Source organism: Actinia tenebrosa, unplaced genomic scaffold, assembly GCF_029948245.1.
Source record: "Actinia tenebrosa isolate PJP-AT-01 unplaced genomic scaffold, QUT_ActTen_1.0 PGA_scaffold0__85_contigs__length_37466705, whole genome shotgun sequence".
Lineage (NCBI taxonomy): Eukaryota > Metazoa > Cnidaria > Anthozoa > Actiniaria > Actiniidae > Actinia > Actinia tenebrosa.
In genome coordinates this window covers 17750475-17773879 of record NW_028292569.1, presented here as the reverse complement: position 1 = coordinate 17773879, position 23405 = coordinate 17750475, and the positions used below count along the sequence as shown (strand labels likewise).

Below are 23405 nucleotides of genomic sequence, written 5' to 3'. Positions count from 1 at the left end.
CTGAATCTATGAGTAGTGAGAGACACTGAAACGACCAGCCGAACGTGGACAAAGGCATTCTTACTTACTTATTCATGCGAATCACCCGTTGGTACGTCGCTTGTTCATCTTCAAAACCTATCAAACGCCACAGCAAGCCAAATGGTCTGGCGTTAAATGATTTGGTGTTAAGAGATATGTGCTTTGTCGTACCCTATTCTTAGCGTACATGCCGATATGTCATATCCGATCATATCCACAGCGGTTGGTTGACGATAACAAAGCATTCAAAATTACCTTCTCTTTAGAGATCAACCAAGATAGCGGTTGTTTCATTGTTATTCATATCTCAAGGGATTTTGAGTTAAGTGGTTGCACCTAAAGAATAAGAAATAGCATCAAATTTCTTTGATCGAGAACGAGAACAAACCAGTTCTGGAGCTGTGTTTTATTGTGGTATATACTGGAGTCCAGGACTCCAGTTTCGAATATTTGTGAACTCACTGAGGTAAGTGAAAATGCCTGAAATTTGAAATTGTATTTCTTGGTTGTATATCACGTCATAGCCGCCATGTTGGTTCGTCTCGATAACAAAGACCTCCTCATAAGCTCCTCTTGTTAGATCAACCAACATGGCGGCTAATTCATTGTTATTTATGTGTCAAAGGATTTTGGGTCATGTAGTTGTATCCAAAGAATCGATGGTTTTCACAGCCGCCATGTTGGATGAATATAACAAAAGATTCGTCATTAGTCTCTCTATCATCCAACATGGCCGCCGTGTCTTTTGTCACTTCATTCTTTTGGGAATGATTGAAAACCAGCAATTGTTGAAATTGTACTTTCTTTAATTTACCGTCGATATTGTGAATATTCTGACGCTGAAATAAGGCAAGTCTTGAGTCTGTAATCGAGGAACACAGTGGCATTGTACAAATACGAAAATGTTCAATCATAGACCTTTCCCGAATTTGCTTGAGCATAGTTAATGGAGCGGAATGGTTCGGAAACTCCATAGAACAAAGCTATTGTTTTGCGTTTGATATTGATCCGTACCATCACGTGATACTGACCCTGCACAATGGACCAAAACAAGTATGCCTGAAAGTACTCGTTTCCTTATTATTTTCATGCATGAACATTTTGAAAGTGAAAACTTTCATACGATGACCACAACCTATGCGGATAAATATTTCCGCGCAGATACAGTCAAGTTACTGGATGATAAATAAGAAAGCATGAAAAAAAGGCAATGCCCTTTTTAATAAGCGATTTGTATTAATCATATAGGATTAACTAACAAATAATAAGTATTTTAGGACGTTTTTAGGATTATAAACTTCTATATTCCCGAATACTAAACAAACAAACGGAGCAACATTTCTTTCACTGTACACCGTCAACGTCATATAACAATGGATAAAGACGAACAAAAACATAGAACGATAGGTTTCCCAACCATTCCGCTCCATTAACTATGTTCTCGTCAAGAACATGGACATGTTTTCAACCAAGCCATTTTCATGTTGCAATGACCTATCGAGGCGATGACGCTTTTTGGAATAGGTGTATATAAAAGCAGGTATAATGACAGTTTTGAACCGGCATTCCACCAAAAGCAAAGCATCATGGGAACTTGAAAATAGCGAGTGCAGATCAAAACGTCTTAGCAAGGGGACATGTTGATATTTTGAACACCACCCATAGTTGAATACAATGTTATACAAGTAGGAATGCTAACGTGGCTGTTAGGAATATTTACATTAAAAAAATAAAATAAAAACCCTACTTTTTCAGTAGGTACCTGTTCTGTAAAATATTTTCTTTTCGCTGAAAATCTCACCGCGCGGCTTGTTGAACACCAGTAAACAAAAATGAACCATGTTATAATAAGATTGCGAGGAATGAAAATCAAAACAATGGATCCGCGAGACTTTGAATGAACCACGTAGGAACGGAGCTCTTCTCTTTTCAAGTGTTAGAAGGCATGTAATGGTGTCAGATAATACGTAGCAAGTTTTAGTTAAGAACAAAGGTAGGAGGAAGCTAAATAAGGATTCGTTGAATGTTGTTCCGAATAGGTAAGTTCTTTTCTCCTTTATACGTATTTTATTGTTTCCATCCTACATTGTGCCCTTCTTCCTTCCTTCTTCCTTCCTGTTTTCACTTCCTTACAAATGAAACGATATTTCAATCGTTTTTTTGTTTTTCTTTTCGTTTAGGTTGGAATGTATTGAGGAGTTATTGGCACTAGATTTAACGGCGACTTGAATATCTCATGGCCAGGAAGGAGCTAGCAGTACTACTAGCATTTTTAATTGCCATGACTCCTTTAACGTATTTCGTTGTGAAGGAGGAGCTACGACAATCAAGGCGTATGTCTCGCTTAAAGATGCATTCCGACGAAATAGAAGATGCCATTAATGTGGCAAACCTACGTTTTGGTAAGTTTTCAAAAGCGTTTGTATCTTTTCTAGCTAAGAAATGTTCATGACAGAAAATAATGTATTATATGTAATGATTATGACTACGTAAAAAACTAATGCACTAACAATGTAAAAAAATATTTGAAATAACGCTATACTGATCCTTGAAGCCTGTCTACAGCTTCTCTTAGAAGTACAAGTTAGAGTGGTTTTCATTAACCCGCGAAAGAAAGTGTAATAATTAGAGTGTAATAGTCACAAAAAGACAATAGAAAACAAAAGAATTATCGTGAGGTAGTGCTTAACGATAGAGTGTATTTCACGGCTTAATCAAAACTACTCTATTATAACGGTATCAAGTTTATTATGGCTTTAGATTGAATTCATTTAACCCGTGAAATAAATAGAGATCAACACATGTTAAGAGCTTGATATTGTTTTTATTCACGAGTTTCCAAATGATGTCTTAAACCAGCGAGTCCGCGAGCGAGTGTGCGAGCGATATGATATGAAAAGCGAGTGAATGAAAAAGATATCAGGCTCTAAACATGTAATAATTTGTTCAATACATATTTAAGGTCGATAAAATGGCAAAATTTTCAGTTTCCAGTTTACCGCGAAGTGATATCGTATCACTTCACTGATATAGGTTTTGTTCACGGCTTTATCACACGCACGGATATCGACCCTCAATGTGTAATAAAAAATATTAGTATAAATACACAGGTGATTTTTGAAAATCTCGCGCGCTGATTGGTCGAAAAACTCACACTATCACACGATAATCACCTCCAGCGATAATTCAAAATGGTGGCCAGCCGCTTTGTTGCTGTTATCGGAAAAAATGTGTTTTTTATCTTCTTTTTTTTTTCTTTTCTTGAAAGGATCACCTGCTATTTATACTAAAACAATTATTCACCTCAAACTCAGTCAATATCGGGAATAATTATTCCCCGATATTCACTTCGCCTTCAGCGAATAATTATCAACTAGTCAACGCGTACTAACTAGTACACTTAAATATAGACAAAAGAAAACAATGGAATTAGGTGCTACTAATGTTTATTAGTTTAATATCTATTAGAGTGATTTTCCTAAACCTGTTAAATACATTTTATTTAGTACTATTACGCTCTAACTCCTTTGTTTTCTATTGTTTGAATCCTGCGTTTACCATCTAATAAGTAACATTTGTTTCATAGCTGTATTAAGCTATTAGCTAAATATTTCGCAAAATAGCTGAAGTAAAATAGCTGAAGTTTTAAAACTCCCGATTATAAAACAAAAGAAATTATTATCATTGTAATTGAAGTACGACCCCCGAAGTTTAGTGTCTTTTTCCCCGACAACCTTTTCAACAACCGTCAATGAAATAACTAAAATAAAGATAAAAAGATATAACTAGCTAAAAACTAGTCTGATCTGCGTCGGTGTTTCTAATGAAGCAGTTAAGATAAAATGGGTAAATTTTACACCGTGAAAAGATGAAAAAACTTACTGACGTTTCAGACGCTCTTTTACTCCGACGAAGGACTAGCGTCCGAAACGTCAGTAAGTTTTTTCATCTTTTCACGGTGTATAATTTACCTTTTCATCATTACTGTTAAAATAAAGATAATATTTTCCTAAATAATTTGTTTCGTGTATATGTGTTGTATGTCTTCGCACGTTTTTTTTCTTTATCAACCTTATATCTAGATTTGAATGGAGCCGTGTACACTGATGGAAGCCGCACCAGCAAGCGGCGTGTGCGATGAATAATTGATTGTTGAACTCGGAGCGTATATATGGGCTATATCTATACTGCTCTTTTGTTATATCTATTGTGATTGGTTCTATAGATTATTGTGAAGCTGGTATTGTTTTTTGGTGATGTGATGTCAGCTTTGCTGTGTTAATTATATTACACCGGAGATAAGCTAAAGCTGAATTCTTTTGTTCGTGTTGTCTTGGGTCACTACCTTATTAGAGTGATTTTGTAAATGTATTATTAAAAGGACCAGTAAAGCAAGAATACGATAATAATTATAGTAAAAACAGTAATTTCGTCGTCATCGCGACAACATCTCCCTTCCGTTTGCTCCTCTGGTCGTTTTATCATATTAATTCCAAACAGTTAAACTCTTTTTTTACTTTGACTGTTACTTTGTTTCATGGGCCAAGCAAAATCCCGCTACCTCTTTTTATTAAGGCATTTTGCTTACTAAAGAGTTACTTTCGGCCTCAGACCCGTGAAACAGTTTCTAGTAGTTCTTGTAAAATAGTCAAATAGATACATAAGAAAGCGCTGAAAATAGTGATTTCTCTCATACCACGAAATAGTAGAGTGAATTCATTAAACCCATTCAATAGATTTATTATTAATCTAATACACATTATTAGACCCTATTTCCCTTGTTTTATTTTGTGTCTATTTGACTATTATTTTACATCTTGTATTATAGTACTATTAATTGAAGAAATAGAAAATGTGCGCGTGTGCTGTGTGCAGGCATAAAGCACCCGGGGTTTCTCAGAACACGAGAGAAGTGTTAGGAGAAGCACGGCACGTAGCAGAGTGCTTCTGGAAACTTCTCGAGTGTCCTGCCAATCCCCAAGTGCTTTATAATGGCACACAGCACAGCAAGCAAGTTTTTTTTTCTTTTATAAAATATAAATTACAATAACCGTTATTTTAGATAGGAATGACGCAACGGAAAGTGCGCGCTCGTGCAATGTGCTCTCATAAAGCACGCGCTCCCAACCAATTAGAACGCGACATTCATAACAGTTATTTTATAATTCACGATTTCACGGGTAAAATGCCTTCACTCTATACTAATAGTTATAGTAATTTTCATAAACCCGTGAAACAGATACCATAAGTTTGTGTTTAATACGGTGGAACTAATGTCTACTAATTTGTATTAGGCCATGTGTACACTCAATTGAAGAATCATTGTCGGGTTCAGAAACATAAAACATAAAAGCTGAGACCCAAATGGCACATGGGAAATGACATAATTATATTATAATTTATTCATTTGCGCCATCCATGCAGTCGGTTTAGGCCCCGTCCACACGTATCCGGAAATTTTTGTATCCGCAAATTTTTTTTTTCGGATACGAAAATGTTCGCGTCCACACGCAGCGTATTCGAATCGTTTTCACCGTCCACACGTATCCGTTTTCGTACAATTTGCGGATACGGACACAAAAATTTGCGGACACGTGTGGACGCAACCCGTATCCGTAAAAAAAAAATTTGCAGATACGAAAATTTGCGGATACGTGTGGACGGGGCCTTAGAATACCAAACGCGTGCATCTAATTAATGTACTTTCCATGTGCTATTTTGGCCTCAGCTTCTATGTTCTATGTTTCTGAACCCGACAACGATTCTTCAATTGAGTGTACTTCACGGGTGTGTGAAAACCACTTTACCTACTAGCTATTTCACCGGTCTAAGAAAAATCTTTCTACATTTATTTATTCCTTCCTTGCAGACGACTCAGAAAATATGTTGTCCTTGAAGGAAGCAGTGCATGTACAAGGAAAAAGATCATTATATGACACCCCACTGGACACACAAGAAAATAACAAAGAGCTTCATAAACGCCTTACCCGATCTAGAAACCAACTTAAACAGCTGCAACTCAAAATAAACGAATTGGGAGAAGAATTTAAAAAATGCGACTCAAAAGATGGAATTGGTGAAGTCATAGATAAACAAAAAATAAATAGAGCTGTCCCCACAGTTTTTATAGTTACACCGACATTTAAAAGATTTGTTCAAAAAGCTGAACTAACTCGAGTATCCCAAGCGCTCAAAGGAGTTCGCAATCTTCACTGGATTGTTGTCGAGGATTCACTTCGTAAGAGCAAGCTAGTGGAGCAATTTCTAAAGAGTTCGGGCTTAAAATATACCCATTTGAATATTAGGACGCCAGAGATTTTTCAAAAAAGGAAGGGAGAGTTTCGAAGGTTTAAACCACGAGGAGTCTTCCAAAGAAATGTTGGTATCCAGTGGATGCGGGATAATATCAATCCTGAGGACACACCTGGGGTGGTGTACTTTGCTGATGACGATAACACCTACGACAGTCGGCTATTTGAAGAGGTAAGCTCATAGATATTTTCTGAGATTGCGCAAACATGGTGTATTGTGGTCTAGCTTCTGGTACGACTAAAAATATCGTGTTAATAATGCCTTATATGGTGTTGTTTGTCGCGAAAGTAAAAGAAAATAGCTCATGTTTATCGTACTTAGAAAAGGACGTTGATTGGTCAGGATGAAGAGGATAGATACAGGACGAAGGAGGGGAGAGGGGGGCACGCTTTTGCCATAAGTATAATAGCTTGAGATGAAGGATGGGAGTAGTGGGCCTTGCCTAAAATCAAACCTTTGATTCAAAAGTGGTTCATCCTTTTATGCTCTCAGGTTTTTTCGAGCAGGTCTATACATTTTGTTTGGCAGTTGTTGCTAGTTTCTACATCATCGCTTGCACCAGTCTTTCTTTTCCTTGCCTTTCTTTCTTCGGCTTCACTTCACTTCACTTCCTCGTTCTCGAGCTTTCACACGCTTTTTCACTCGATTGTCATTTCATTCATTGATTTACAATTATATATTTACTATTATTACAGATTCGATGGATAAAAGGTGTAGGGGTTTGGCCTGTAGCATTTACAGGAGCTGCTCGATGGGCTGGTCCCGTATGTCAAAAGGGCAAAGTGATCAGATTCCACACAAACTGGGGAAGATTTCGACCCTTTCCGATAGACATGGCTGGCTTTGGTATTAATATCAAAAAGTTGATAACCGAATATCCACATGCTGAATTTAAGGCTATGAAAAGACCTGGGATGCTGGAGTCATCTTTATTGAGGCAAATTACTGCAAGGGAGGAGCTGGAGCCTTTGGGTGATTGTCAAAAGGTAGATCAAAATATACCTTTTTACATATGGCGGCCATCTTGAATTCCATTGTTTTAAGTAAGAGATTATGGGATGCCAAGGGAGCAAACATTGGAAAAGATATAGACAGCACGGCTGTCAGGGTGTCTTTTTATACAACTTTATAAAAACGTGAAACGCATCTAAAAACTAATTGAATTTGCTGGTAGCTGGACCGATATGTAAACCACCAAAGCGTAAAATCATTTGAAAACTCCTTTGCTTTATAGAGCGTTTTCACGTGACGTCACAGCGGCCATCATGGGGTACCAAAACAATACATTTTCTATCCTCCGGGAATTGAACTCTATTTTTATGCAAATACTGTGCAGAAAGTTTCTATTGTTTAAACGCTCTATATGAATATTTTTACGTTTGCTCCATGTGCATCCCATAATTTAAGATGGCTGCCGTATCAGTAAGAAAAGATTATTGCAAACCTCTATGATTCGGACATACTCTTTCTTGCTTGTCTAAATGTTGACGAAATTTTCGAGGTGTCTATTATATTTTTTTATGCTGCTTCTTTTGTACACGGTACATTCTATATTCACGCACTATAATTGTCTGACAAGTTTGTTTATGGTATTTATTTATTTATTAAGCTTTGCCTTAGAATATAAGAAATAGTTATTAATGAAATGGCATAAGCAATGATAATGAAGTGTGTACTAATGCAGAGAAACAGCAACAGCTAAATTAAGATATTACATCATTTCAGTGACGAATAGCTTAGCAAGAATTAAAATAAAGTTAAAGGTCCGAGAATATCGTTATGCCCGAACAAGCAGACTTATCGCCTTTATTGTTTAACTACGGTACATGAACGGTCATGCAATTGCCCACGAGAAGCAACTGGATAGGCTGCTTGACTTGTAGCTCATTAATGCTGCAATAGGTCTTTTGCAATAAATTGACACGTGATTGTTACTGGATAGCAAAAAATATAGACTTTATTTATTTAAAGATTTTTTGCTGGATTACTAACGTCACATCCAAACCCTTTTCAAAAATTCCCCCCTCCCCCCCTGATAAGGTTTCAAGATACGAAGCAGTTTAAAGTTTGTTTGCCATCCAGCAAAGCCTTCCCCAAGGGACCTTTGGCTAAATTGATTCTTTATGAAAGTGATATATCAGTACGTGACTGTTTGTTGCAAAAGGCCTATAGTTAATGATACACTCAGGTACACTTTGATTATCGGTTCCAGTTGGATCACGCGCAAAGAAATATTAAAATCGTGGCTTCAAGGAATTAATCCAAATATCTAAAACCGGCTACTAAACCTTGCAGACTCATGTTCTATAAAATCTAAAACTGTCCTTTTATTTCAACAGGTATTTGTCTGGCATACGAGGACCCAAAAGCCACGTGACAGCATTATTGGTGAAAAAGAACTAAGAGAGGAAGGAAGGCCTTCGAATCCAAATATAGAAACCTAGTGTTCGCGCGGCAACTGAAGGCCATGCATGATAGTTATAGGAATTGGCCCTGGACACAAATTTGTTACAAACCCATAACACGTTTGAGGTTAAATCTTATATCTCTCTCAATATTCCAGGAAAAATAAGGAATATGAAGTCGTCGATGCATACATCTACACCAAACACTAATCATATAGACTTTCTTAAAGTCTACGTTGAAAAATGTTTTACGGTAATATCCCACTGCTGTTCGTCACTAGGCACTACAGGGGTGTCGATTCTTCAGTCATATTTGTGAGCTCTAACGTAACGCATGCGCAATCGAATTTCATCACATGACAAGCATTTATGTCTAAAATTGACCGACATATTGAAGGGCCAGCGCCCTTTAGATCATCTTAAGATCTTACGACGTCTAGGTATATTGAGTGGATAGTTCTTCATACTTCGATCTTTTAATATGTACTTGTTCTTTTTTCAAGTCAAAGTTTCTGGCTTAAAAAAGTGTTTAACATCATTATCGTTAACTCAGTTTCATGCAAATCTTCACTTTCAAGCATTTTATCCATAATATTGTGGTTCTGCATGAAGTAGTAAGGTAGAGGGCGCTTCTCTTTCAAGCAGTCATAAATCTGCTTAAATATTTGTTCTGTTGTTACTATGATCTCGGGAGATTTAGTCATGTTTTGTTCAAGACAGTAAAAGAACACCATCTTCAGTAAATACGTGGATAGAACATCACGTGGGTCTATGGTTTTCGCTGGAATGTCACTGTCGCTTCCATCGTCATTTATGTGATCATCGTCACTCTCACCTACGCTCAAATAGATATCAGATAAATTTTCCATCCTTGTTATGGCATTTTTATCTCCATCGATACTCATTGCACAAGTATCACGGCTTTTTGCTGCACTGGTATCATCTGTGTCTAGCATCCCTGGGTTTTCACCTTCCTTTCTACAGTCACTTGTATTCTGACCTTGCGCTAAATAGATATCTGTTGCGTCTCCCATCCTTACGGTGGCATTTTGGACTCTCCTTTCATCATTCATAGCACCACAATCGTGTCCTTTTATTGCACTGGCATCATCTATGTCCTTCATTCTTAGTAAGCCACCTTCGTTTTTATACATACCACCAGTGCATTGGTCTTTTTTGACACTGATATAAACTCTGTCCCCCACTTTTAAACTCCACAGAGCTTGCTTATCTGAAACGTTAATGGCTGTTACAGGAGAGCCAGAAGTTGTCATTACTCTACCGATCATCATTCCTGCCAAATTAGGTCCTATGGTATCTCTCCTAGCATGGCCGTCATCATGGGTTTGTGTCGGCAGCTCATCACGTGAATGGAAAGATTTTTCATCAAAGCAACTTGAAGATGCTTCATAAGCTGTAAATTCCTGCTTTCCACCATGTATAACATCATCTTGTTCGTCTATGGTACTATCGTGATTCCTAATGTTTGTTAAATCATCCAAAGCACTGTCATCATAAATTGTTATTTTCGCTGAAACAGCTGGATGGAGCATGACCTTTGCTCCAACGAACGCCAGCTTCTGCTCACTTGAAAGATTTTCCATGATCATCTTCTCAGCAAGAGAGAAAGAGAGCCTCCAGTATCCAGACTTTGACACTACGTGGCATCCTTTAGACATTATATTGTCAGTCAAAAGGCACCCTCCCTTTCTTGCAGCACAAAGCCAATTGTTGATATGAATTGCAGGTACTAGATCAACACAGATGACCAATTGCTTGTAATAAAGGCCATTCCAAATCAATTTCAAATTGCACGTCACCGTTCCAGGCAAGATCCAGGTTCCTTCTACGAGTGTGTGTTCAGTTAGACTTTGAAGGTAAAGATTACTAGAGCCCGTAGCAAAGCTCAATTGACTAATTGCTTTTCTGGCCACCTCGACAAACACAGTCATAACTTTATCACTCTGAAGTTGGTTTTCATTGAAAAAATCATCAAAACGATCATCTAAAAAACTCTTGTCCTTGGAAACCTGAACGTTATCGAATTGTGTATCGTAGTCAAGTTGAATTGAGCATACTTGCTCAAACATTTCAAGGCACAACATATAATCAAACTCGTATGGGTCACAAATCTTCGTTCCTTCGTAGACGCTTCCAGAATACAAAAGAGATCCACGAAATCTGGGATCAACATCCGCCATTGTGGATGATACCTTTTCAATATAGCTCTCTACAGCAACTCTAATTGCCCTCGCTTCTTCGATATCAGGGATTCTTCCTATACCTGGCACTTCCGTCATACCACGAACAAATGCAGAACTGTTCTGGTTTGTCTTAGTTTTGATGTAATCCATTGTATCTGGGGGAAGTATGTCTTGATTGTATGGATCTGAGTAAACTTTTGACGCTGGAACAATCATGGTCAGCACGTCATCTGCTGGAAAACTTTGCAATATCCAGTCTTGTAGTTCCGTTGTTTCATCGATTTGTTCTGATGTTGAAAGGTGAGCTATCACCTCATGTTTGTATTCCTCCCCAAATGCCAAGGCTGTGTAAAAGTAATGCCGATCCAGCGCATACTGAATAGGAAGATAGCCTAAATCATTTTTGACTTCGTGGCTTGCATTAGCTTGTAACAATAAGCTAACAATTTCTGGCGTTCCACCGTATGCTGCATAATGCAAAGAAGTTGCATTACAAGCATCAAGCGCATTTACATCTGCTCCGTTTACAATAAGCATTTCACAGACCACAATGCGTTTGTAAGCAGCAGCTAGATGCAAAGCTGTGATGCCATTCAAATCCCCTAAATTTATTTCAGTTCGAGAATCAGCCAAAAGTAACTCAACCATGGACTCATTTCCCACTAAAACAGCGGATGACAGTACGGTCGTCCCATTAACGTCTTTTTCATTTATACTTCCACCATAACCTAATAGTAACTTGACCATCTCTTCGTCGTCCAAATCAAAAATGAGATGTAGAGGAGTCATTCCACGACGGTCTTTGGCATCTACATTTGCTCCAGCTTGAAGAAGTAGCTCAGCTACACCTGCCATGTTTGGTTCTCTAACAGCATGGTGTAAAGGTGTACATCCCTCAAAATCTTTTAAATTAGCATCTGCGCTGTACTTGAGGAGCAGGGCAACTATATCACGGATGTTAAGTACATCCATACGAATTCCTGCAATTCCCCCGTACACAAAGACGAAATGCAATACACTGTATCCAAGTTGGTTCTGAATATTTGGAGATGCTCCAGCTCCTAGAAGCATTTCCATAATTTTCAGTCTAGAACATATAGTGTTTGTTTTTAAATCGCTAAGACGGTCAGTAAATGGAATGCAGGCAATATGGACTGCAGTATCGCCGTTATCATTTTGTATGTTAAGGTCAATAGACGAAGAACTTAACAACAAAGATGTCATTTCTTCGTCGCGGACAAAGTGCAATACAGTGTTACCTCGTCTATCTTTGGCATTCACATCGACGCCTTTTTTAAGGAGCTTTTTCACCTCAACCATGTTATTTTCTTGCACAGCTTTATGAAGAAGCATTGTGCAAGCAGTTTAACACTTCACACTTATTATTCGCTGAGTGAACTCCTTTTGCGGCCTTTTGCGGCACGTGACGGTATCTAAAAATGTGAAAATGCATTGGAAAATTGTTTCAGAAATATATTTAAATTAAGGAATAAGTATATATGTCGCTGTACTGTGATATAAACACCCTGGGAGTTGTGTAGCAAGAAAAAAGCAAGCTTGGGAACGCTAGGCGAAGCCGTGTGTTTTCTTGCTTTTCGAGTGCTCTACAGCTTCCAGAGTGTTTATATCACAGTACAGAGCCATAAGCAGCTGTTTTTTATTGCATTTATAAATTTACAATATACTATAAAGCTTTATTATTATTTTGCATGATGAGTAAATTGTGATGTACCGTGGTACTGGACAGCGATTACGGATAAAGGAATAGGAAATGGGATAACGAGATAAAAATGGCATTCTCAACCAAGGGAGGGGTGGGGAAGTAAATCGCTTGCACTGTCACGCAAACCAAGCTGATATTGAATGTCAATGTGAATATATATATTTATGCAAATATGTTAAAGCAGATGTCAGTTTAAAACTAACTTATATAGAAGAGTAGGATGAGTATAAATTGTAGCCAATTGTGATCCTAAACCTATAAAATGCTTTAATCATCTCATAATGATGACGATTTTTGTGATTTTTATATAGAGCTTGTAATCAAAACCTCTGCAATGAAAACAATCTTCCATAACATGTCTGATATATGTGGCACTAAGGCTGAAGTATTAAATGACTAACCCTATAAAAAACATGTGAGGGAGCATCAATATTTGGGGAAAGAATTGAATACTAGTCTATAGAAAATAGTATTGGGTCCATCAATATTCCCAGCAGGGTCTCCGGCAGGATTTCACTATATCCCTTGAACTGACTAGTCATTTAAGCTTATATTTAAAAGAACGTTTATATCGAACTTACCGATATTCAGTTTGTCCTTTCGATTGTTAACTGCCAAACTGATTACAGCCTGACGAGATTCGCTGCATTTAAATGTGAACATACTACAAAGTATTGAGATAAGCCCTCTCTAACATTTTTGAAAATAGAAATAGGCTTTAACAGAGCAATTCAGTTGAAGCATGACGCGTATATGTTGAAACTGCCTTCGAGTATCAGTTCCAGGGCTCTTTAGATAAACTGTAAAAATATGATTGGCGAGAAAGGAATGAGGATCAAGGATCGAGCACGGACATTAACTATATATTATATATATGCACAAAATCATTCTAGAAAGTGTTTGGTAAACTTGATCCGTTGTCTTAACTTGTCTTAATATTTGATGTTTAATAATATATCGATTTATCAATATAAAACGATAAATTTATTTGTCTCATTATTTGTATATATATATATTTTTCAATGACAATATCGGACGAAATTTCTCAGATAAATTACGCGATGTTGTCACTTATGATTCGGTCATTTCTTCTTCTCTTGGAAGAACAAATTCAAAATCATCTTCGTTGTCCGAAAGACCACTTCCGCTTGCAGACACCTCTGAAACTGTTTCAGGGGTCGTTCCTTCAGTAGGAACCTTTGTGTATTTCGGATGTCTCGTTTTCTTCTGCATTATTCTGTTGTTGTCATAAAGAAAGTGTTTGTTTGTCTTCCCATAGTTCAGCAACGATGTTTTGGAATTTCTGTGGTTGGTTCTTTTATATTCTGATGCATGATTCAGCTTATGTTTTTCTTTTGATTCGGTAACGCCGACGTTTTTGAGTAGGACGATGCTGTTTTGTTTGCGTTTCCTGACATTTCTGACTATTTCTTTTGGTTTCATTAAGTTATGAGCCTTGAGTCGCTTTAGACCACCTAAAGTTTTTCTTACTTGCTTTATTTTGAAACGTATTCGGTGTTGATTTTTTGCCTTGTTCTTCGTTAATTTTTCTGATGACAAATCGGTGCTATCATGTCTTTGCTTCTTAAATTTAAGTTTTTCTTGAAACACTTCTTTCTTTTTCTTCAGATTACCTCTTGTTTTCTCTGCTTCGTCGTCACTGCTTAATGCATCATTCTTTTCCTGATTTTCATTTTCCATTAAATATATCTTTGACTGTTTCGTTTCGTGGATCGAAAATTCACCTTGAGAATCTGCAACATTTTCTCCGTTATAAGATTTAGTTGGATCTTTCTCGTCATCATTACTGTAATACTTGTACTTACGATGCTTGTGCCTTTTGGTACTTTTGCTACGAGTCCTTTTACCGCTTCTGTCAAACTGCTGCTGCTGCTGCTGCTGCTGCTGTTGTTGTTGTTGTTGTTGTTGCTCTGACTTTAACGCCTGGGCAAATGCATTGGCGAATTCATTAGACAAGTTGTTGACAGCAGCATTACCGTTATTGTTCCCAACCATGGGAGCAGGACAAGGGGTATTTCCTACAGTATTAGGTTTTTCTTCAGAAGCTGTCGTTGGAAACAAAGGGATTTGATTTTGATTTCCCTGCAAAGTTTGCCCATTGACTGGAGAAGCAGATGCCGGAGCATTTGGATTTGAAGGAAACCCTTGCACTCCATTTGGTACGTTTGTTCCTGCATTAACATTTGGTTGCGCCGGTGCTCCCTGAGCACAAGCAGCGCCAGGTTGTAGGGGGCTGATATTTGGATTTGAGCTCGGTGGTGCACCTTGAGTTCCAGGTTGAGGTGGTAGAGGACTGATATTTGGATTCGGTGGTGCTCCTTGAGATCCAGGTTGAGGTGGTAGAGGATTGATATTCGGATTGGGTGGTGCTCCTTGAGCTCCAGGTTGCGGTGGCAGAGGACTGATATTTGGATTCGGTGGTGCTCCTTGAGCTCCAGGTTGGGGAGGCAGAGGACTGATATTTGGATTCGGTGGTGCTCCTTGAGATCCAGGTTGAGGTGGTAGAGGATTGATATTCGGATTGGGTGGTGCTCCTTGAGCTCCAGGTTGCGGTGGCAGAGGACTGATATTTGGATTCGGTGGTGCTCCTTGAGCTCCAGGTTGGGGAGGCAGAGGACTGATATTTGGATTCGGTGGTGCACCTTGAGCTACAGGTTGCGGAGGAAGAGGACTGATGTTTGGATTCGGTGGTGCTCCTTGAGCTCCAGGTTGGGGAGGCAGAGGACTGATATTAGGATTGGGTGGTGCACCTTGAGCTCCAGGTTGGGGAGGCAGTGCACCTTGTGGATTGGCAGCTCCAGGTATTGGAAATGTGCCTTGATTTGGATATTGAGGACGTGGGTTACTTCCTGTATTGGGTGGTAAGGGTGTGTTAGGATTTTGTGTGGGCGGAGTAGTAGGAGTAGCAGTCGACTTTGAACTACTGTCACATGGGAAAGATTTACAACACTCTATCGTGTCAAACAAAAATTCGTCAACATCATGAGGACAAAACGTACTTATCCCAAAAGGATTGCTATGGCAACCTGCACCACCACCACACGCTTGACATTGATTTCCACTCCCACACTGATAGCAGGATCCAGCTCCACACTGCTGCTGCTGTTGTTGTTGACAACAAGCGTTGCCCGTCACAGTAGAACCCCCATTTACCAATACGTTTCCTTGATTTCCTACCAAAGGTCCCTGAGTTGGATTTGCTAGCAATGCCGTGTTCTGACCGTTGTTTGTGAGTCCAGGATGTCCCATGACCTGCGTGCCTGCCTGGTTTCCAAATAAAGGTATCTGGTTACCGTTGCCTCCTAATGTGGTCTGCCCATTATTAGTTGGGTAACCCATAACTCCTGGTTGTAGGGCGTTTCCTTGGTTTGCTACTAAAGATCCCTGGGCACCGTTGCCTACTAATAGAGTCTGTCCATTATTACTTGGGTATCCCATAGCTCCTGGTGACAAGGCATTTCCTTGATTGTTTACTAAAGGTACCTGGTGACCGTTGGCTGTTAATGTGGTCTGGCCATTGTTCGGGTAACCCGGTAGAGCTCCTGGCGACAAGGCATTTCCTTGATTGTTTACTAAAGGTACCTGGAGCCCGTTAGCCGTTGACACGGTCTGTACATTATTTGTTGCTCCTTGTTGAACGTTCCCTTGTATAATATTCCCTTGATTATCTACTAAAGGTACTTGGACACCATTAGGTAACAACACTGATTGCCCGTTATTCGGATATCCCACAGCGGGATTAATAGATCCGGTAACTATTCCACCATTAATGTTATTGGTAGAAATGCCATTTAAAGGGTTTATGACTCCATTTGTCATGGTATTCGCAAGTCCAGTCCCAGGATAACCTATGGTTGCACCATTCAGATTTCCAATGCCATTTACAAGGCTTCCTTGATGTACATTGGGAACCCCGACGTTGAGAAGTACGGGTGCTCTCGCTAGCTGATCTACAGAATTTGGAATCAATACTTGTGGAATATTAACCGAAGGCAAACTAGCTACTTGCTGAGAGGGGGACATTGCTATTATATTAGGATGCTCTGCTTCCTTGCTTTGCTTGTTTACATTGATATTCAGCTGAATGTGATTGCGATTATGTGACTTCTTTGAATTCTCATCATTTTGTCCTCCAACCAATGAACTGGACGGCGATTTATCTGATATTTCTTTACCCTGTGAAAGAACTTGTTGACCATTGAGTTTTACCACGACACCTTTAGGTGATCCACTGATGTCACTCCGACGAGCAAAGAGGGTTTCTTTTGGGCCCTCTTTCATGTCATGATATTCTGGCAAAGCAAAAATTATATAGAAGGTCAGACAAGGAGATTTAAAAAAATTTTTATTACAAAAAAGAAGGAAAGCAAAACAAGCTTCGTTAACGAACGAAGACTTTTATTTTCCAATTGTAAATGACGCGCTTGGCCTGTAACACTACAAATGATGTAGTCATATAAAACACTCCTCAATATTCTCCGCAAACGAATACAAACTCACCATTTTTGTTTTGACTTGATTTAACATCATTCAATTTTGTTGTATTTGTCGAGGGAGTCTTGCTAATTGCAATTTTTTTGTGCTGGAGTCCATGCTGTTTCTTTTTGGCAATAGTCTTTGCATCTATGCTTTGCACTATCGATAGTATAACGACAATTCCAAAGAAAACTCTCATTTTTTAAAATACCAAAAGGATCTAGTATCAAAATATCATTTTTAAGCCTTGAATAAATTAGCGACATTTGTGCTTTACCGACGGTTCATAACTGACTAAACTACTGGACTATGATGTGTATGACCTAGTAAACCAACTACTCGTCTGGTGCTCTATTATTACTGAAACGTAAACAATTACGCTCCGTTTTTGCCCTATGCATTATTCTAGTATTAGCTAAAATTGATTATATTTCCTAATGGTGTGTGCACGATAATGTATAATAATATTCCTATAACGTTTTTTTTTGTTGGAAAAAAAATTCGAAGCAAAAAAAAAAAAAAAAAGCAATATATATAACATATATAACGGGTCACAACTAATGAATTAAATATTACTTACTAGTGGAATGTTTATCTTTAAAGATGACATGTTTCTATTGTTTTGAGTTAAAAAAGTGGTGTGTTTTGACTAAAAAAACTTTATACAAAAATTCTTCGTGAGCCCCAAAATTTGATAATATATTCTTACTATTAACGTATAATGTGATAAAGTCTGTGTGACATAAGGGCCATTTCCACTGTTGAATAAACACGTGATTACGAACCACCTGTCGAGGGACGTTCATGTTGAATAGGAAGGACCAGATTTATTTTTACATTTACGTAATAACCAAAAGCTTCTCCAATGTGAAATGATGTGTAATTTTCAATCAACTGACAAGTGATCATAGAGAGCAGTTAGCTGTATTCAGTGGATACTCTGTCTTTTCATTGTTTTTGACGTTCTTTTAAAATTCTTGTGGGATGGACTGAAGTTTCCATGTACTTTTCGAGATAGCAGCGTTACCTTTTTACAAGAAGTCATGAATGGATGCAACGTTGTGTTGGTGGTAGTGATTTCTAGCATGATTATCAATGGAGGTTTAGTTAAGGGTTTACGAGGGAAGAAGGGTACGAAGCATCAACATGAATTCCTAACGCCTTCAAAAAACTACGAAAGTCAGAAAGAACAGAATGACATGGTAAAGTCGAGAACTTCAAGAAAAGGATTGCCAGAGAAAAATATGAGGGCAGCTTTTAATACAGGTATGAAAGGATTTATTTTAAATTACTTCAACACACTTGAACTTATTATAGCTTATTGACCCAACTTTCCATACATCGGTTCACTGTTCAACTATAAAGCATTCAACACACTAAGAGTGTAGAGTATATTGAAAGGATTTTTCAAAGTTGAACCTTGCAGCCTTGGATGAATTATTTGTGTTTGACCAGTTAAATTGGAGAATACCAACGCTTCGGTTATTTAAAAGTTTTTGTAAATATACAAAACGTACACATTTTGGATGCTGAAAACTGGCCAAACTCAATACCATTTTTGTCATTATTAATTTGTTATCAAGTAGATGTTTTCAAGTGCACCGGCAAAAAATAGGAACCAACTTACTCTCCATGCATTCGCGATGGTGATTACGTAGTTAAACGAAGGGAAGTCAATTATGATCTCTATAAAAAAGATTTAAAAATACTGGATTTATTTAATTGTGTGGCTTTCTCTACTTCAGGTACATCTTATGCTGAAACTAAGGCCAAAATGGTGGTAAAACAAGGTAGTCTAGTGGCAAGAGATCAGTTATCTGAAGCTGATTCCGAGGTTTCAGCGTTACCATATATCGCTCTTCCTCCTAATAATGTTCTACCAGATGACGACAAGAAAAAGATTAGTATCAGTAAACTTGGAAATAGGAACTCGGTAACGAAGCAGCATATACCAGTAACAGCTATACCACTTGTCGTTACAGCTACAGCATCTTCAACAATACAAATACCACCTTCTCCTAAACCACCAATTCCTACACCAACGCCTCATTCCACCACACACCCTACACCTCAACCTGTTAATATTAATTTGGTACTACCCACGATGCCTCCAATAGTGCAGAAACCTTCGCCTCCTTTGAATCATCCTAAAGAACTAGAGGAGTCTAATGTGACCAAGATAGATTTGAGTTTAAATATCGGAGAAGAACATCAAAAAGAGAGGCCAGTCATCATTCAGGTGCCTCCGACAAATCCACCATCTGGTGTAGGCGAAGTTGTGTCTCAGATTCAAAAGGCACAAGAAATGAATTCCCAGCTATCATTGCTAGCAAACACGCCACTACAAAGACCCTTGCAAGGCCCTCCTTTATGGAACACACCTTCGGTGGTTGCGTCGATGCTCGGTATGCGTAATCCACCGTACAATCCATTGTCCATCGAGGAAATGATGTCACAAAACGGAAATCCTTATGGCTATCCACCTTGGAATGTCCCTCCAAACAGTTTACCTTTTCAAGAAACACCAGGATTTATTTCTACATTACAGCAAGGCTTAATGAGACCCAATAACCCATTAATGGGGCCGTTCAATGCGAATCAAATGTCTCCCGTTTCTTCCCTCTCAAATCTGCTGTCAAATGCCCTTAAATCATCTTTGAGTCAATCACAGCCTGACCTTATTACATCTGCTCTTTCCCAGGCAGCATTACAAGTACAGGCTCAAAAGCAGCCACCACAGATGTTAACATCAGCTCTTACTCAAGCGATTGCAAAAATAGTCAGCCAAAACGGTGAGCCTTCTGAGGAACAGAAACTTACAGAGATTTTAGGTGCTGCGCTCAACTTACCCAAGGGTCTGGATCCTCAGAAGAGATTCCTTCCTACAGCATCATCACTGAAAGTTGAAATAGTTAATCCAACCACTTCGCCACTTCTTCCTCTCAACCCGGTTCTCAAACAAGGAAAATTTATTGGTCCCGGCGAACAGCAGATTATTAGTCTGAATGTCTCACCTTTTTTACCACAGCAAAATCCTGGGAGTCTTTCACCAGTCTTGCCTCAACAAAATCCTGGTAATGTACCGCCCGTATTACCTCAACCCAATCCTGCTAACACACCACCCGTGCTGCCTCAGCCTAATCTTGCCAATGCACCGTCCTTGTTATCTCAACCTAATGTTGCCGACACACCGCCCGTGCTATCTCAGCCTAATTCTCCCAACGCACCACCTTTACCTCAACCGCAAGTATTCCCACCTCAAAATAGCCCTGCGAATTCACCACCGATGCCTCCCAATACAGCAAATGTTTCTCCTGTATCACCTCAGATACCTAACCAACAGGCCTCATACAACACTCCAATTCTAGACCAGATTACAGCAAGTGCACTTGGAAAAGCGATGGCAAAGGCACTGGTGAACACCGCTAAAAAAATTGTGTATAATAAACCTGCAACCCAGAGAGACAGGATAATCAGTAACAACAATATAGTGCACTTTCCTCGACGCTTGCAAAACTTTATTCGAACTACTTTTTTCCATTCCAATAAAATCCCCCATCCTTATTTAAGAACCTTTTTGCCTATCAACGGTCTAAATGCTTTAAGACCACCTTTTGGACCTTTCAAGATGAGATATTTACGTCATAGATATCTGTGTTGCTATTGTTAGCCTTTACAAAAAAATAGTGGTTTCCTAAACTCATAAGGCACTATGGAAATGATGATTGAGGTTTTTGCCAATAAGAAGGTTCATCAGCCCTAAACGTTCCAGAAAATATAGTTTTTGTTGCTATTAGCTAGTTAAAATAGCAATAGGATAAACACAAGATCCTTCAATACCAACTATTTGGAGTTATAGCTATGAATATAAATGAAACCCCTTTTGCAGGTAGTTAGGGGAAAGGACTGATACTCTCGCACAAAGTCGATAAGGGGATGTTCAGCTAAATAATATGGAATTTTTCAGCAAATCTAACATTCTGGTCTTGAACAGGGTAGACATATTTTATTATCATATGATATATTTATGGGTAAGAATGTACTAGTATTTAAATAGACTTGCCACCCAAGGAGTTTTTGTATTCTAGTAAAGCGATCTAGCTACGAAGTCGCGAGAGTTAGGCAGTAGAGTTAGGCAGAGGACTTTGGGAAAGTCTATTATTCAAATAGAGTCTCGTCAACTCTATGTTATCGCATGTCCTTTCCCTCATTTGCTCATATCATATCAAGCTTTTTTGTAAGTCTTGCTCAATTGTACATAAGAAACTTCGAGATGAGCAAAAAGACCGATAATAATTAAACTTAGACTTTCAAGAAAAAAGTGTCTTTATTTTTTAAATAAGAAAAAATTGTCCTGACCCTTAAGTCTAATATTTTTCTCATCATGAGCTTATATATTGATGATCAACATCTAACCCTAGAGACTTGTATATCATATGCCTCCATCCATTTGAAACCCAATGAAACATGCCATCTATAGCTAATTTAGCCTTCCAAGCGCTTAACTTAATATTATTTTCAAATATTTTTGGATCGTTATGGAATAAAAAAGAAAATTACAAGGGTAATCTTAATTTTACTAATTTCAGGAAATGTTTTAAAGAATTTCCGGTACCACTTGCAATGATTTGGCTCCGTTTCAGCGTCAATGTTTATTGTCATTAGTTCAGTGGGCATTTGAGTGACTCACTTTTAGAAAACGTTATTGATCATCTCTAGTGGCAATTAAATCAATTAAAACGTCTATGATTTTAAATTTAAATATATATGATACATAAATTGAATATGTCTATTAGGACCATTACTAAGTATAACAACAGCGTCAAAAATAACTTAAAACTCCATTTTGAAAAGCTTTTGGCAAAGTTACAGTATTTATTTATCCATTAGAAATAACGGACCTCTGAAAACAAATTTTTTCTCAATCGCTAACTTGGCATTTTAAGCTGTTATCCACTAGTATGCTAAGTGAAAAGATATTGGACAAACAAACTGCACTTTACAGTAAAATCTCCACAAATCCTTAAAACAGGGAGGGAAAGAGAAAGAGAGAAAGTGGGAGAGAGGGGGAGCTTTTTAGAAAATCAACCAAAATGTATTTGACTGTCTTTATATCCTGGAACTAACAGTTGGTTTTGAATCAAATTTAAAAAATAATGTTGATCGAAAATACAAAAAGTACAAAAATGTTATAAGGAAATTAAGTAGTGATTTTAAATCTGTTAAATTTGTAAATCTCTCGATTATTTCTGTTGGAGTTTTCTCTGCGGAAAGCTCAACGTTTTTAGAAATGTTCGACCAGCTAGGATATATACGAGAAAAAACATAAAATGTATTATAATAAGAAAAATAATCAGCATTGCCATTAGATCCACATATTTCATTTTTTGTAAACGAAACAAAGACTGGGATAATCCCGATTTAATGAATTTTTAGTATTTTCATTTCAATTCATTTTACTATTATTGTTTGTTTTTTTTCTCGTCTTCTTGTATGTATCCAAGTACATATCTTGAGCTATAAGCCTTTCATTTCATTAATGTAAAACTGAATTTATCTTTAATTGAAGCAGCCGATTGTAAATTACCTAGTTAGCAGCGAGATTTGCAATCAAGCATCAAAACAAAGTTTTCATTATTATTATTATTATTATTATTATTATTATTATTATTATTATTGTTGTTGTTGTTGTTGTTGTTGTTATTATTATTTTGATTATTATTATTATTATTATTATTATTATTTTGATTATTATGAGGCAGTATAAACGTCTGGATGCCCAGTGAAAAATAAAGCTTTGGTTGGACGGATAACCGTAACCAACCACAGCATCCACTAAAATCTAACAATTATTATTATTATTATTATTATTATTATTATTATTATTATACAGTTGAAATTATTATTATTATTATTATTATTATTATTATTTTATTCAACTTGTAAGAGTTAGTGATATGTTTATTGCAGAAACTCCATGCCACAAGTAACCAAAAACCATAAAGAAAGCGGTAGAGTTCGCTTTTATATTTATAACTTGTATTTGTCTTCAGCATCATCTTGGGTTAAGTTTGGCTTGATGCACTCAGATATGACTAAATCGATAATAACGTATATATATGCGACAGTGCTAATGACTGATTTCAAATAAATACCGTTAATTGGGTAGGCCGGTTACGAGATTAATTTACGAGATCACATTTCATTTAATTGAACGAATATTGTGGCAAGGTATCATTTGTT

At 37.7% G+C, this 23405-nt stretch overlaps 4 protein-coding genes across 5 annotated transcripts; 2 read left to right on the top strand and 2 right to left on the bottom strand.

Annotated features, from left to right (window-relative positions):
• The first annotated feature begins 131 nt into the window (after positions 1–131).
• On the top strand, positions 132–9495 carry LOC116304551 (galactosylgalactosylxylosylprotein 3-beta-glucuronosyltransferase 3). 2 transcript variants are annotated; one of them, XM_031714313.2, is made up of 5 exons: positions 132–487; positions 2202–2423; positions 5891–6504; positions 7029–7319; positions 8673–9495. In XM_031714313.2, the coding sequence occupies exons 2-5, from the start codon at positions 2258–2260 to the stop codon at positions 8775–8777; spliced, it is 1176 nt and encodes a 391-aa protein (XP_031570173.1). In that variant the 5' UTR covers positions 132–487; positions 2202–2257; the 3' UTR covers positions 8778–9495. The 2 variants fall into 2 exon arrangements, with proteins under 2 accessions (XP_031570173.1, XP_031570163.1); XM_031714303.2 differs by lacking the exon at positions 132–487 and adding an exon at positions 1842–2060.
• Positions 9242–13557, bottom strand: LOC116304497 (uncharacterized). Its single transcript, XM_031714241.2, has 2 exons — positions 13247–13557; positions 9242–12375 (listed from the first exon to the last, which is right to left on the bottom strand). Exon 2 carries the CDS (start codon positions 12293–12295, stop codon positions 9242–9244), a length of 3054 nt encoding a protein of 1017 aa, XP_031570101.1. The 5' UTR covers positions 12296–12375; positions 13247–13557.
• Positions 13558–13663: 106 nt separating this feature from the next.
• Positions 13664–16967, bottom strand: LOC148913623 (uncharacterized). The gene has a single exon (XM_089036498.1). The coding sequence runs from the start codon at positions 16965–16967 to the stop codon at positions 13737–13739; it is 3231 nt and encodes a 1076-aa protein (XP_088892624.1). The 3' UTR covers positions 13664–13736.
• A 1147-nt stretch (positions 16968–18114) lies between these two features.
• Positions 18115–21445, top strand: LOC116304517 (uncharacterized). Its single transcript, XM_031714262.2, has 2 exons — positions 18115–18428; positions 18908–21445. Exons 1-2 carry the CDS (start codon positions 18206–18208, stop codon positions 20830–20832), a joined length of 2148 nt encoding a protein of 715 aa, XP_031570122.1. The 5' UTR covers positions 18115–18205; the 3' UTR covers positions 20833–21445.
• Positions 21446–23405: the final 1960 nt, after the last annotated feature.

Excerpts from the sequence above, each read along its gene's own strand:
- LOC116304497 (XM_031714241.2), bottom strand. The coding sequence starts at position 12,295 with ATGCTTCTTCATAAAGCTGTGCAAGAAAATAACATGGTTGAGGTGAAA.
- LOC116304517 (XM_031714262.2), top strand. The coding sequence starts at position 18,206 with ATGAATGGATGCAACGTTGTGTTGGTGGTAGTGATTTCTAGCATGATT. Across the intron at positions 18,429-18,907 it reads GAGGGCAGCTTTTAATACAG|GTACATCTTATGCTGAAACT; the intron begins GTATGAAAGGAT and ends TCTCTACTTCAG.
- LOC116304551 (XM_031714313.2), top strand. The coding sequence starts at position 2,258 with ATGGCCAGGAAGGAGCTAGCAGTACTACTAGCATTTTTAATTGCCATG. Across the intron at positions 6,505-7,028 it reads ACAGTCGGCTATTTGAAGAG|ATTCGATGGATAAAAGGTGT; the intron begins GTAAGCTCATAG and ends CTATTATTACAG. Across the intron at positions 7,320-8,672 it reads CTTTGGGTGATTGTCAAAAG|GTATTTGTCTGGCATACGAG; the intron begins GTAGATCAAAAT and ends TTATTTCAACAG.
- LOC148913623 (XM_089036498.1), bottom strand. The coding sequence starts at position 16,967 with ATGAAAGAGGGCCCAAAAGAAACCCTCTTTGCTCGTCGGAGTGACATC.